This window comes from Melanotaenia boesemani, chromosome 21 (assembly GCF_017639745.1).
Source record: "Melanotaenia boesemani isolate fMelBoe1 chromosome 21, fMelBoe1.pri, whole genome shotgun sequence".
NCBI lineage: Eukaryota > Metazoa > Chordata > Actinopteri > Atheriniformes > Melanotaeniidae > Melanotaenia > Melanotaenia boesemani.
Genome location: NC_055702.1, coordinates 28,827,800 through 28,842,398, shown reverse-complemented (window position 1 = coordinate 28,842,398; position 14,599 = coordinate 28,827,800). Strand labels below are relative to the sequence as shown.

The window sequence follows — 14,599 nt, the reverse complement described above, 5'->3', positions numbered from 1 at the left end:
ACTCCTCAGCCTCCCCCGTAAGGTCTATTCAGGGGTGCTGGAGAGGAGGGTCCGTTGGATAGTCGAACCTCGGATTGAGGGGGAGCAGTGTGGTTTTCATCCCGGTCGTGGAACAGTGGACCAGCTCTACACCCTCTTCGGGGTCTTTGAGGGGGCATGGGAGTTTGCCCAACCAATCTACATGTGCTTTGTGGACTTGGAGAAGGCATTCGACCGTGTTCCCCGGGGACTCCTGTGGGGGGTACTCTGGGAGTATGGAGTGCCGGACTCGCTTGTACGAGCTGTCCGGTCCCTGTACGACCGGTGTCAGAGCTTGGTCCACATTGCTGGCAGTAAATCAGTCATTTCCAGTGCGAAATGAGAATCAGCACCTCCAAGTCCAAGACCATGGTCATCGGTCGGAAAAGGGTGGAGTGCTCTCTCCGGGTCTGTAATAGGGTCCTGCCCCAAGTGGAGAAGTTCCTGTATCTCGGGGTCTTGTTCACAAGTGAGGGAAGGATGGAGCAGGAGATGGACAGGCGGATCGGTGCAGTGTCTGCAGTGATGCGGACTCTGCATCGGTCTGTCGTGGTGAAGAGGGGGGTCACTCGACTCACTTGATTCTCTGGCCAAACAAGGAGCCATATGGGGGACTTTTTTTGTTTTTAATCCTTCTTGGCTGCTCGAACCCTCTGCACCCCCCTCCCACCTGAAGTTTGTGTGGTTACCCAGTTGCGGACTGCTGCACATGCTCCGGCTCCAACCTCTTCGTCAGGTTTAGTCTTCTGACCATCTGGCCACCCTGCAGGCTGACTATCCTGCTATTAGCAGGCTGATTTTGTTCATTTCAGATCCAGTAGATATTACACGTTACAGCAACTCCAAAAGTTCACTGCACACAGTCGGAACTGAAAGGTGTGAATCGAAGGGAAAAACGGTTAATCGGAGGAAGCATTGCCAAGCAATGGATGCAAACTCTTCTTATCAGCACGAGATTTTCTGTTTTTGACTTTTCATCCTTTTTCTTGTTTTGGGCAAACTTTGGGAAGCCAGCCCCAAGTCTGCCAACCAGAGTTGGTGAAATTAGAAGCGTTTCACCACAAACACTAAACTTTTATTGACGGACTTTCAAGAAACTGGAGAGGAAAAGAAATGAGAGCGACCGGTCTACTTGAGATGTCAAACCGACCCCTGGCTGCCTGACAAGAGGACATCACCTGCAGTGTTAACTAGAGAAGTCCAGGAGAACCACCTTGACCTTTGGGACAACACCGTCAGCAATCCCCTCCCAATTCAACGACGCAAAGTAGGACCTGCCAAATACTCTCTGCTTGATTCTAGCTGTGGTCTGAACAGTATTCCATTAAAACGTTCCGATCTAAGTTACTTTAACTTTTTCTCTTACAGCCCTTTACGGAAGTTCCGGTGGTTACTGCAAAGTGTCGCTTAACAGTTTCATACTTTTCTTTTTTATGCTGATTTTCTGTTAATTTGATTAGCAAGGTTTAATAAATTGTTGCATATTTTAATTTGTCGTTGTTTGCATGGTTTCTATGGAAAAGTTCCTTCAAACGAGAACTAACTAAATGTAGCGTTTAGAGACTGATTTATTACATATCTATCTGCCAACATAGATTCACGGTTGTCCCTTCTCGGGTGGTGCTCCAAAGGCTTGATTTTATTAATATTGATCATTTTTAATGTTAATAAAATGTATTAATTTTCAATGTGAATATTTCATATTCATATTGAGGTGCTATAACACTAAAGAATGAATATGATTGTAAAATGGGTGGATAAACCCTCAGAATGAACCACTAAAACTCAGCCTGAGTGCAGACCCGATTTGAGGGAGAATGACTCTTCGCCATTAGAAAGAAAAAAAGACAGCTTCTCCACCTTGGAAGACTTCATCCATGGGATCTCCTTCTAGGAGGAAACATCCAGGTAATGAGCCTCTTTATTCTCCATCAGCAGCCATTGTTGGATGCAGTGAGCAGCGGCTCTCACCTTTCCTGGCTCATACAGCAGCTGGCCATATGAATGGCTGTGCAGCTCCAGCAGCCAGATGGAGCTGAATAATTCAGGAGGTGCTTTGTGTTTGTGTTGGCATGCTTCAGAGCAGCCCAGCTCATCTTCATCACTATTGTGTGCATGCATAAGCTTTTGTTTTGAGCATTACACATGTGGCGGTATGCCGTGTGTATGATGTCAGTGGGTGGGATGTTGACATGTTACTGCCCCTCAGCTCTCTTGAACCTGGGTGCATGTTTGTAGCAGTGACACCAACTCTTGAGGACAAGCTGGAGCACTTTGCAGCCCCCCAGCCATGCCGACATTTCACCTGAGAAGCTTGGTAAGCTATATTACACTGACATGAGCTCTCACTAATTCCCCCCAGGGCACAGCGGCTATACTACCAGGTTCAGGCAGACCTAGAGGTTTAGACCCACCCTACAGGTCAGATATGTTGACAGTTATAACACTAGAAGGAGAGAAGGGTTCAGCCAGCAGAGAAAATATTCATGGCCACTTTGCATGTGGGATGAATTTATGGCTGTTAAAGTTTGTCTCCATCGAGATGTTTTAGCAGCATGGAAACTTATCCAGGCATTGATACCTCGGTTATTAGGTCAACTGAGACCAAACTAGGACAGATAGGAGGAGGAGGAGGAGGGGACTAAAAGTGTGAAACGTGTTCTTCATGCTGATAGACTGAGCCAAAGACCTGGTTTCTCTGAGTCTGAAGAACATGTTCTCCTTAAAGTATTAAATTATGTATACAACTCATAGATCTGAAAAGTGTCAGTGCTTGACCTTTGTGAGTTTAACTTTCTTCATTTTTCCTAATAAAACTTAAAATCTTTAATCTAGTTGATGCCTGTTTTTGACTCTGAGGTGATTTCAGGTCTGAAGGATAACTAGTCATGCCACTGCTAAAGCCTCAAGAGAAAACGGACAGTACAAAGAGGAAGGCGGAGGCAAAAAGAAAAGCAAGAAATCAAAAGAAAAATGCCAGACAGAACAGCTCCAAAACATCTCAGCCTCCTTCTCAAATACCTGATGAGAAACTAAACAGAAGAGGTCATTCAACAACTCTCAAGCAAGCAAAGAGCGGTGAGAGGAGTAAAGCAGAACGAAGCCAGAGAAGCGCCTCAGAACTGAAAAACAACTACAAACAAGCAGGAAAAACAAAAACTGCCAATGATAGATCACATACACAGCATGAGGAAGATGAGGAGGTGACAGAAAGTGCAAACAGGAAGAGCAAACCTCCCCCAAAAACACTCCCAACTTCACCAAGGAGAGTCAACAAAAAGCTCCCCAACACACCTGGAGACAAGGCAGGTGGCAATGTTTCTGAAAGCCAAGACGAGTCTGAGAGTGATGCAGGAAGCTCAGAGGAGGTGACAGGAGAGGAAACCAGTAACCATGAGAAGGAGGAGGAGCAGGGCAGCAATGAAGAGACCCGGGGGAGCGAGGAGAGCAACGAGGACGAGGCATCCCATACGCAACGTGATCCAGAACAGTCAGCAGCCAAGGAATCAGACGGAGGAGAGGCTGAATCCAGCAGAAGTAGGTCGGAGGTTAGACCCATCGCTTCCTCTGAAGAAGAAGAGGAGGAAGAAGAAAAAAGAGAAAAAGAAGCAGAAGATGGTGAAACAGTCAGCGATCACAGTGAAGAGGATGAGATAGCGGAGAAGTCTACAGCTACCAAAAAGACTCGAAGACAACAAAGACAGCCTGAGGATCTTCCCAAGTCTGCAAAGCAACCGAAAAACAAGATGTTTAAAAAATCTAAAGCAGAAAAACAGAAGGCAGAAAAACAAAAGGCAAAAGCAGAGAAGCAGAGGCTCAAAAAAGAAGCCAAGGAAAAGGCCAAGGAAGAAAAGAAAAAGAAGAATGACAAAGCCAGCTCTGAAGAGGAGGTTCAAACACAGAAAGATCTCCCCCAAAGCAACACGGATGCAGCAGAGGACACGGACCAGTTAATGAACAAGACCACAGAGAGAAGTTTCCTCACAGAAGCTCATTCAGAGGAGGAAGAGGAGGAAGCCCAACCAATACCGACCAAAGCCACCAAAGACCAAAACCGGATGATGCTGCTCAAGGGCAAAGATAAAGACATGAGGGTTGCTCCGGGTCCTGTGGAGCAACAGGATGCTGGAGGTGTGGTGAAAGGGAAGCCACAGAGCTTCCTCCTGGGGAAAGTCAAGATGGGACACAAAGCAGACAAGATGTCAAAAAAACCTGGTGAAGAAACATCTGAGTGTGAGGCCACCGAGGGAATGTCCAGCACATCCAAGGAGCGTCTGATAGCACGAAGGAAAAGTTTGACGGCTCTCCGCAGGGTGTCTGGTTGGATTCAGAAGAAGCTGCCGCCAGAATTTAACTTCAGAAAGAAACTTTCTGCTTTGACTAAAGCCATTGGAATATCTCACTGGCTCTCTGCTCGAGCTCTAAAACACAAGCAAGGCACAAGAAGGTCCAAGGGCAACATTTTCAAACACAGGATGGCCATGAGGGTTGCCAGTAAAACCACTCTGACAAAGAAAAACAAGGGAAAAGATGGAATCAACCTTCAGGGAGAGGGAGCAGAAGAAGGACTACCAGCTGTGGAAAAAGAGATGGAGGCCAAATATGCTGTTGTACTCCCCAGAATAACCAAACTGGGCAGGGCAAAGACAGTTGAGGCAGCTCCTGGATCTTCTGCTGCATCCAGCCCAACAGCAGAGCCCTCTACCTCAGAGCCCAAACCTCCAAAACCAGGTGCCAAGCTGGTTCTACCAGTCAAACCAGACCTCAGTCTGCTGAAGTCCATGAAGAAGCCAATACCAGGAGGGTTAGCATCCAGTGGAAATGTGGTGGAGAAGAGCTCTGGGTTCAAGGGTGCCTCTGAAATCTCATCCACCCATGAGGAGATAAGCGAGAGAGCTACCATGGACCATCAGGAAGGATTCAGCCTGCTACAGGCTGCAAGAGGGAAGCTGAAACCCTCTCAGATCAACCTGCGCAGGATGCCAGGAGGGCCTCTAGGCAGTGGACAAAGACGATCACAGGGTTCAGACCTGGTAAGAGAGGAAGCTCCTGCACTACCAAAGTCTTCCTCTCAACCTTTTCCAAATGGGGAGATGAGTGTGGCATTGTCAGGTGTGCAATCTTTGTATGAAGAGGAGGCAGACAGGGAGGTGGCCCAGCTGATGGGCGAAGGCGGCCCATGTACAGCCCAACCGGGAGTCCACTGGACCGGAAATCCACGCATGAGTGGAGACCCTCAGGTGTGTGTTGCAATTTCCTGATGAATCATTCTCTGTTAAAATATCAATTATAAAACAGTGTTTGGATTCCTAAAAGCTGAAGTCCAGTATGAGTCCCAACAGTCTGCAGTGGTCTTGTTCTGCTGCAGGACTGGCTGCGCTCGGAGAATCTGCTGCCCCACCAGACTGTGGAAAAACTCACCAAATGGACCGTCTATGATGATGAAGGCCAAGCCCGGACCATCCCAGCCCACAATAGCAGGGGACCCTGGGAGTCCGAAGACCCTGTCCAGGAGATGCTGGAGAGTCGGCTCACCAGCACACAGGTATGAAACTCAGTGTTAGAAGCTGCAGCCTTCCTCAGACTCCACAATGTCTACAAGTCATCACCTGGAGGGAAAGTCTGAGGATGGTAATCTGTTGTGTGTGTACCAGGGAAATGTTAGAGGTGGAGACAGGTGAGCTTTAGTTTTCAAAGTAAAGACTAATAAAGACATTTTTGTTCGGTTCGGATATCTTAAAAAATAATAATTTCACCATGTTTTTCATGTAAAATTAGGATAATATTTAAATAAGAACATTTCCTCTAATATCATATTTATGCAGCTACGATGAGCCAAAATAATCACATGTAGATGTTCTTTTTCTAAATTACAGCTAGAGGGATGATAGTGGTGTAACGATGGTTTATCACTGTTACTTCTATCTGTTAATGGTCATGTTTTCCTTCGAGGTTTCAGTAAGTTGATGATAAAGTGGTGCATTTCTTGTTCTGTGTGATTAAAGTGATGACGATGATGCAAAGTGCAGTAAATATAAGGCATAAAAGCAAGCTGCTCTCCTGTCTGCACAATGCTGATGTGAAACAAGATGTTTTCAACTGGTACAATTACAGGAATTATAAAGTTAAATAATCCTGGAGTTTAGAAAAACAATAAAACTTGTAAATCTAAATAAAATATGTTGGATTATAAACGTCTGCTTGTCCAGATTTACCATGCACTGTAAATAACATGATGCTGTAAAATTATACTTACCGTACACTTATGAAAAAAAACAAACACACAAACAAACACACGGTCATATTCCAGGGGCCTTTGTGGCGCCACATTTATGTCCCTACCAATAACCTCATTTATTCACTTATTTATTCATTCATTCTGCCACTTATCCTGGCACATATACACGGATACACACGCGCACACACAGCTCTACACAGACACACACACACACCTCTACACAGACACAGCATAAACACTTGCACACACAAACCTCCCAGTCTCACCCTTAAACACACCCCAAATGCACCTCCCTCTACAACCCCCGAACCCCACTCAGCCCCCCTTCAAACCCCTACACCCCTCCTGCCCCCAAACATACCCTGAGCCCCGGGGCAGCATCCACACACCAGGGCATGTGGCAAATGAATGATACTGGTGCTTGATCGCTGATGGTAATGGGATGGATTGTGATTTATTCTATTCTACGGTCATTTAGCAGACGCTTTGCTTACATCTGAGTGTAAGAAGAATTCAGTGATAGTCAGACTGCTGGGAGTCCAGGTGGACCCAGGTGCTGTCATGTAGTGCTCGAGGCAGTGCCTTTTTTTTCTCCCCTATCTATAATTGTCTTTTGTTCAATTGTTTAATTAGGGGCGGTGTGGCTCTGTGGTAGAGTGGTAATCTTGTAACCTGAGGGTTGCCGGTTCGATTCTTGGCCTGTCGAGCTCATGTCGATCCTGATGGGTCGTGGTGAGCGCCTTGCATGGCAGCTTCCACCATTAGTGTGAATGTGGAGTATGGGTGAATGTGATGTAAAGTGCTTTGAGTATCATTCCAGGTACAGAAAAGTGCTGTATAAATACAGTACCATGTACAATATCTACAAACGGACCTTCTTTTGACTTGACTCATGAAGATCTCAGATCAATAAAGCTATGATTAGAAAATGTGATCATTAATTCCTTACATTGCATCCGCCTGATGAGACCTGGAGAAGATTTTTATCTGGGACATTTATATGTACGTATATGTATGGATGGATGGATTTATATGTACAGTAAAACGCTATATAAATATAATTTAAAACTATTATAATAATAAAATTTACAATTTACCATAATTACAAGGTCAGGATTTCATCATACAGAATGACATGTCACTCATCAGTGAGCTGCTAGTTAAGAAATAATCTAATCTAGAATAGGTACATTCATACATTGTGTGTGTGTGTGTGTGTGTGTGTGAATCGTACAAAGTGCTGACAGCAAGCTGGGCCTTTGTTCGAGTGTGCTCTGATTGTTAGGCCCGAGTACCTATTGGAACTGCTCCGTTTTGTCTTTTTTTTATTATTTGCCCTCTTCTGGCGCATTTTTGGGGTCCTGAACATGCACGAAAACTCAAGCAAAAATTTTCCCACCCCCCCAAACAAATCTGAAATTTTGATATTTTGGGGTGCTCGGGACGCCACCTATTTTAAAGTCTGTGACATTGCATCTGACCAGTCTTTATGAAATTAGGTACAGATGTCGTACTGGCTCGGGTGAACAAAAAAGCCTCTGTGGAGGTATGGCCAACAGGAAGTCGGCCATTTTGGGTCAAAGTCGCCATTTTGGCATTTTACCCATGTCACATAAAATCTATCTCCTCCTAAAGATTGTATCGTACGCTAAAAAGATTGCTCAGGATAATCAGAAAGCATGTGTTAAAGCAAAGATTAAAAGTTTTTTAAGAACATTCTTGAAGGAGAAAGGGCATAGCGGGGGGCTCTGGTTGGGACTCTCCTCTGCCACCCTCAGGGTGGGGCTGGGGTCGTGCTCTGGGGTTGCTGCTGATGGCCCGGGTCTCTGGGCCATCCAGTGCCTCATTTATCAAGCTTGTGTAGGAACAAAAACCGGCGTACGCCAAATATAGTCAACTTTTGGGATTTATGAAAACCAAACTTGCTGGGAAAATGTTCCTTCCTCCGCGGCTACTCTGACCCAGACATACGCACAAAATCTAACAAAACAAGAAACGGCAACACCGACGTTCAGAATAAAACCAAGGAAATGGTGTGAAACGTGAGACATTTGTACACAATCCACTATTACCTTCCACCACATGTTAGATATTAAAGCTGTTTACAGAAATGAATAAAGACACATTCCATATTAATCCTCCTAAGAGCCACACTCGGGAAAACCAGGATTTCCAGGAAAAAGGGAGATGATATTAATAAGAAGCTCAACCACTAAAACATGTTCTGTCATTGTGAAACAAAACTTCATGTTATAAAACCATCCAGATAAATAAGGAGCCAGCCTGCTGCCAGCATGTAGCCGTCAGTGTGGAAAGTAGCTTTGGTCCTTCATTCCGGCAGAGCGGGACCAGACTGGAGGCTGGAGGTCTAGAAGTGATGCTACGCTAACGAAACACACAAGAGGAGGATTTCCTTTATTTATTCTTACACAATGTTTTTATTGTTGTCCTCATTTCTGCCCACACGTCTTTATTTCCCACAACTACTTGTCCACCTGGTTAAAAACACCGCCCACACAGCTATAGAATGAATAGAAAGAAATATTATTTAACTCTAAATAAACTGCTACCAGTCTCATTACTGTCATTTAGCAAACACTTTTCTCCAAAGGGATTCACCACTCTAGGATTCAAACTTCGGTCTCGGTTTATAGCCACCATGTGGGCGGGGCAAGGTGTTCCCCTCAGGTGCGCCCGCTTTAGAATTGATTCTGATTTATAAATGGAAACAGGTGGAGGACGTGTGTGTGCACGCTTTTATAAATCTGAAAGTAGAAGGGCAGCATTTCCTTTTTGTGCAGCAGACTCCGCCTGTAATTTGTTTTGCTGCGTACAGTTTGATAAATGAGGAACCTGGTCTGCCTCTGGCCTCCGTGGAGACGTGGTCGCATTTTCACCATCTAACTCACCACTCTTCATCACTGATCACTCCTCTTCCTCATCCTCTGCATGCTGACACAGTCACTGAGTTGTCCAGTGGGTTTATACCAGGGGCGTTGCTAGGCATAAAGCTCTGCTTGGCCACAGGCCCCCTACCACATATCCCCTTTCTCCCATACACACACACACACACACACACACACACGAACACACACGAACACACACACACACACACTGCTCTGTGCCACTGCCACATTCCTATGGAAATATAAATTGAGGCATTAATGAGTGTAAGAACATATTTAACAAACATGAAGACTTTCAACATGGCAGTAGAAGCATAAACGCCACTCTTCATACACACGCCACAGTAATGTTACTTCCTGGTTTTCAGGGTGGTGGTTCAACTCATTCTGAACAGTTTTTCATTTTTGAACATTAAAGCGTATTTTTCTGTTCCACAAAGTGGTCGGTCATTGACTGGGACTCAGCTTGAAGAAAACCAGGAAGAGTTGTGTTTCGTTTGGATGATCATCTGCTTTAATTCAGCTTTGGTTTGAAGTGACTGGGTCACCTGGTTTAAAAGATGTTGTATTTTTTTTCTCTCTCTTAGGAAATTATTAAAATCTCAGTTAAAATTTGAAGCACTTCAAAAGATTTGGCCCCTTGTATGAAAACCAAAAAATAAGTGTTATGTCTCTCTGTTTACGTCAGAAGTCGGCTCTTCTTTAGTATGAAAATATTGTTTTATGTCTTTTTAGAGAATTTCCGTTTCACAGAAAGCCTGTCATTTGTTGATGGTCCCTAAACGAGACCTGGTCGCTCGGTTCAAATGTTGAACCCGATTCTTACCGCCTCTTTCTCACCCCTCCTTGCTGCTTCTCTGTCTCTGCTTCGGGTGAAGAAGTTCTGATGTCCATCTACAGAAGTCATGTGATAACATGTTTCAGTTAGTATGAGGTTTAATTTATAAAAATAATATAAAACTGACTGTTTTTGTGATGTTATGAAACCTCAAACTGCGCCGTGCGCTCACCCGACACGTGGAAGAGCTGCGTGACGTGTGTGTGGTTCACCTGCTGCTCGTGCACGGTGACGTGCAGGGACAGAATCGGCCCCTGAGCTGGATCCTCTATGTTGAGTTAAAGCTCTGCTACGCGTTTGATGTGAAATATAAATCTGCTCCTGTCTGAATTAATGTATGAGAAATAGTTACTGTTGAAAATGAATCGTAGCATTTCTGCTGGGACACGTGTCCCAGTAAATGGGGTCTGGCGACGCCTCAGGTTTATACACGAAGAGATTTTTTTTCTTTCTCTGTGAGTGTGTATCTGGTACTTCGGTTGTTGTTGTGATATGTTTGTGTTATGTCTTTTTGATTGGGTTATTATTTAAAAACCCTTAATGAGTTAAAACGTGTTCTGGCATACACGTTAATCTGATCTCGTCTCATCCAGTTTCTGGGATTCATGTCCCCTTTTCAAACATCTGCAGTGCCTCCAGGTTCTGGGTCTGCTGGTCCTTATCAGGAAACAAATAAACACATAAATAACCAATAAAATAAATAAATAAACAAACAAACAAATAAATACTAAATAAATACTTCAAAACAGAGACATTTCATTCTAATTATAACTCCAGCTCCGGATTGATGTTTTTCCATAAAGGAACCATCCGGTACAGAGTCGTGGTTGACCTGAGTCATTCCACATTTTCTCCAGCACGGAAGCTTCTGGTGGAAACATTCACTCTGTATATGGGCAGAGATTAATAAAGTTTTTCAGTGAGAAGTTCCTCTGTGTGTGTGAGTTAGTAGTGGAATGAATGTTCTTCCACATGAGCTGCAAATCTTCTCTGGATATTTTCAAATTTAGTTCTTTATCCCGTTTCTCTTTTAAATATTAGGTTGAGTGTGTATTTTACTCTGAGTGCACAGTAGAGTGTTCGTATGAGTCGGGATGGCGTTTTATGGATTTATGGGTTAATGTGTTGCAGAACAGGTGTATGCTAAGATCATGTGACCTGCACACAGGTAGAGGTGATTAAACTGATCATGTGACTTGTGAAGGTAACTGATAGCATCAGAGACTGTTAGCAGCTTCACATCTAAAAGACTGAATAGATAATGCACGCACACTTGTTCTTTTAGAGTCTTTTAATAAAACAGTGTAGTAAAACTAATAATAGTAGAATAGTAAAAAGATGTTTAGATGTTTCCTTCTATAGCTGCTTCATTCTTCATTCAGTCTAGTTCCTGCATCATGTAGAAGTGAGACGACCTCTGTTTTCCTCCGTGCTCTGATGTTTGTTGACATGTTTGAATTAAAGTGACCAGATTCTGTCCATGTCAAAGTCTTTTCCCCTTTTTCTTTTCGCCTGCATCCAGCTGACCTGCGCCTACATTTATCGTTATGGTGGCATAATGAAGAACATTATTCCTTTCATCAGCGGGTGGAAACACAAAGTTCACCTCCAGTTCAGTAAATCTACGGTTTTCTGCAGGCTGTAATTTAGGTGTTTTAGTTCTACTTCATCACTTCCGTCTGGTGTGGACAGCAAACAGAAACAATGAAAGACTTACTCCTGGTTTATTTATTTCCTGCTCTGTGCAGGTACAATAGAGCATCCGGCCTGCAACAGCACGCTGCTTTCAGATTGCAGTATATCAGTTACCTGTGCTGCAGGTGCTTTAGTTACCTGCTGGGGAGAACTTCAGAGGAGAGGTGATCACTAGCAGCAAACATCACAGAGCTGGAGCCGGGAACAGCTGAGGGGAGGATCCTTTCATTTTCTGAAACGCTAAGTTTTAACTGTAAAGAGAAACGCTGAGATGTCATGACTAGAAGGGTCTCATTTTTAACCTGTCTCCACCCTTTTCAGGTGGTGATGCCTGGCAGCAAAAGAGCTGTAGAGGTGGATGAGGTGGAGGATCTGGCCCAGCTGGAGTAAGTTTACGCTTTTACACTGTTTTTATTCTGCATGTGCACTTTCAACCCTGCTTGTCATGTGTCTTCAGAGAGGTGTCTGAGAGCGCCGTGCTCCTGAACCTGAAGAAGAGGTTTCAGCGCGACTGTACATATGTAAGTTCCACTTTCTTCTCACGGCTTTTCACACAGGTCACGGCAGCTTGTAAGAGGTTGATAACAACCGTTCTTTAAATAAAGATGCACTCAAGGTTTTAGGAATCAAAAACAGAACCAGCACAAGAAGATGCTAAACTAGTTATAATTCAGCTACCGGTGCAGAAACACTCATCTTATTTCACTGAAGACTTCTGAAGCTTACCAGGATCAGCACAGGTCAGCCGAAGTCGGAGTCTAACCAGCCTGTTGGTAATCTGGAGCCTGTTGTTCACTGGGCCCAGTCAGCCAGACCACTTTGATAACTGAAATACTTCAGATTTAGTCGGGTTGTCATTAACTGAACTTTCTGACGTTCCACCATCAGGCCCTCAGCTGGTTTCTTTGTTCCATGTGTTGGAGTGGTATACATGCAGGAAGACATTCTCATAACACACCAGGAAGAATCAGGTCACATCATGAGGCTTGGATGAGAGGTGACGAGCAGCCAGGACCAGGCAGACACAGGATCCTGAATTTATAGAACTGGCAGAAAGACCAGGTACATGGGCCCAACTTAACTCAGCAGACTGACCGTAAGGCTGGAAGAACAAACAGATCAACAGATGGAACAATAACAGATTTGCATTGATTATTTATATGGAGGGAATTCATTATTTACAACAATCAGGTGTAAATGAACAGGAAGCAAATTTCCTGTAAACTTCCTTTAAGAGTAAACAGGAAGATGACAGACCAACGGTCAATCTGGACTAAAGAAACCAGAACCCACAGACTATGACATACTGACTCGTAGACCTGCTGCTAACCCACTGATTTTATTTTTAACCAGCTTAAAACTGAATGAATCATTTCCCCCTGACTGCAGCTGTTCCTCATCCTTCATGTTTTTTCTGTTATGAATCCAGTTTGCATCCAAACATTCTTCATATGTTGAGTTCAGGAAGTGTCCAGAGTCCAGAGGTCCACGGTCCAACAGGACAATGACCCTCATCATCCTGATGAAGAAACACTGACTGGGTTAAATGTGCTGGAACCAGACCTCAGTCCAATACTTAGAGACTGATGCCGACCAGAACCTGAAATAAACTGAGTTTGCAGTAAATCCGAAGACTGCTCTGATTTCCTGTTTGTTCCTGTTCCTGTTTGTTATTCAGACTGAATCTTTCTCAACAACACACCTGAAACACTCATTTAATAAAATACACAACCAAACTGTTGCATCCCCTGCTGATTCAATGACATATCACCGATATTGATCAGGTTATTCCTTTCTTGTGACTTTTCTCATCTTTTCTTCCTGCTTTGTTTTCAGCAGCTTGTTGATTTTCAGCCGATCAAACTTTCTGTGACAGAGCTGCTCAGCAAACTGTCTTATTTATTCAATGTTCCATTGATCTTAAATTTGGACTTATACATGGTGAAACATCAGGCTGTGGTCTGATTGTGTTTTCCAGGTGATAGCTCACAGATGTGTCCAGCACAAGTTGGTATGATTCATTTAAATAACGTCCTCCCCGAATTCTGTGCTCCCACGAATACATGAATGCAACACCAGACACAAAGATTGTTGTGTCCGAGTCCTTCAGCATCTCAATGCTACTGGTGCAAGGTATTCTAGATCTGGGTCTGTTGTGTTGAGCTGGTTGGAAGCTGAGAGTTTATTGGTGGATCCAGCAGCTTCTCTGAGAATTATGCATACTTACAGTTGGAGTGTAGACAATATATTTCTGGATGAACTGATGGTAGGTGGAAGTAGTTAATGAGTCAACATGACCCGCAAGCCTCCAGATGACATGTATTATCATTGACTTGGTATTTACTCTGCAAATTATTGTGTTTTGTTCTCTTTTTTCCCCAGACTTACATTGGAAACATGCTTCTGTCCATTAACCCCTTCAAGCCACTCAACATTTACACAGAGGAAATCAGACAGAAATACAGAGGCAGAGAGCAGAATACAAACTCACCGTGAGAAAACAGTTATTGTGATTTATGTTATTTTAACTGGCAGTGTCTCTGACCTTCACACCATTAGTGTTTGACTGATGATGTCCTCCTCCTCAGACATGTGTACTCCATAGCAGACTCAGCTTTCCGACACTCTCAGGCCTCCACACAGGAGCAGTGCATCATCATCAGGTACCGACAAGTTTCAGCATTTTTATCTGCTTATTTCTGGTTCGCTCAGCCAGAATGAAAAATTCTGCTATTAATCAATCTGTTTTTCTACCAGCTTTGATCTTTACATTTACAATGTTCCCTATAGTCCAGCAGACACCAGGAAGCAGCATGCTAACATGTAGCATAGCAACATAATGGGAGAAAGTCAGCTAAAAGACTCCACCAAGCATCGACATAGCCATAAAGGGGAGGTTGGGTA

At 43.9% G+C, this 14,599-nt stretch overlaps 1 protein-coding gene across 1 annotated transcript in view; it reads left to right on the top strand.

Moving 5' to 3' along the window:
* The first annotated feature begins 2,906 nt into the window (after window positions 1–2,906).
* Window positions 2,907–14,599, top strand: part of myo15b (myosin XVB) — a 108,562-nt gene continuing 96,869 nt past the window's right edge. The window contains exons 1-7 of the mRNA XM_041973447.1: window positions 2,907–3,566; window positions 3,813–5,258; window positions 5,387–5,563; window positions 12,017–12,081; window positions 12,153–12,216; window positions 14,078–14,187; window positions 14,284–14,358. Of these exons, the coding sequence (XP_041829381.1) occupies window positions 2,907–3,566; window positions 3,813–5,258; window positions 5,387–5,563; window positions 12,017–12,081; window positions 12,153–12,216; window positions 14,078–14,187; window positions 14,284–14,358 (2,597 nt within the window). The remainder of the gene's footprint in view (window positions 3,567–3,812; window positions 5,259–5,386; window positions 5,564–12,016; window positions 12,082–12,152; window positions 12,217–14,077; window positions 14,188–14,283; window positions 14,359–14,599) is intronic.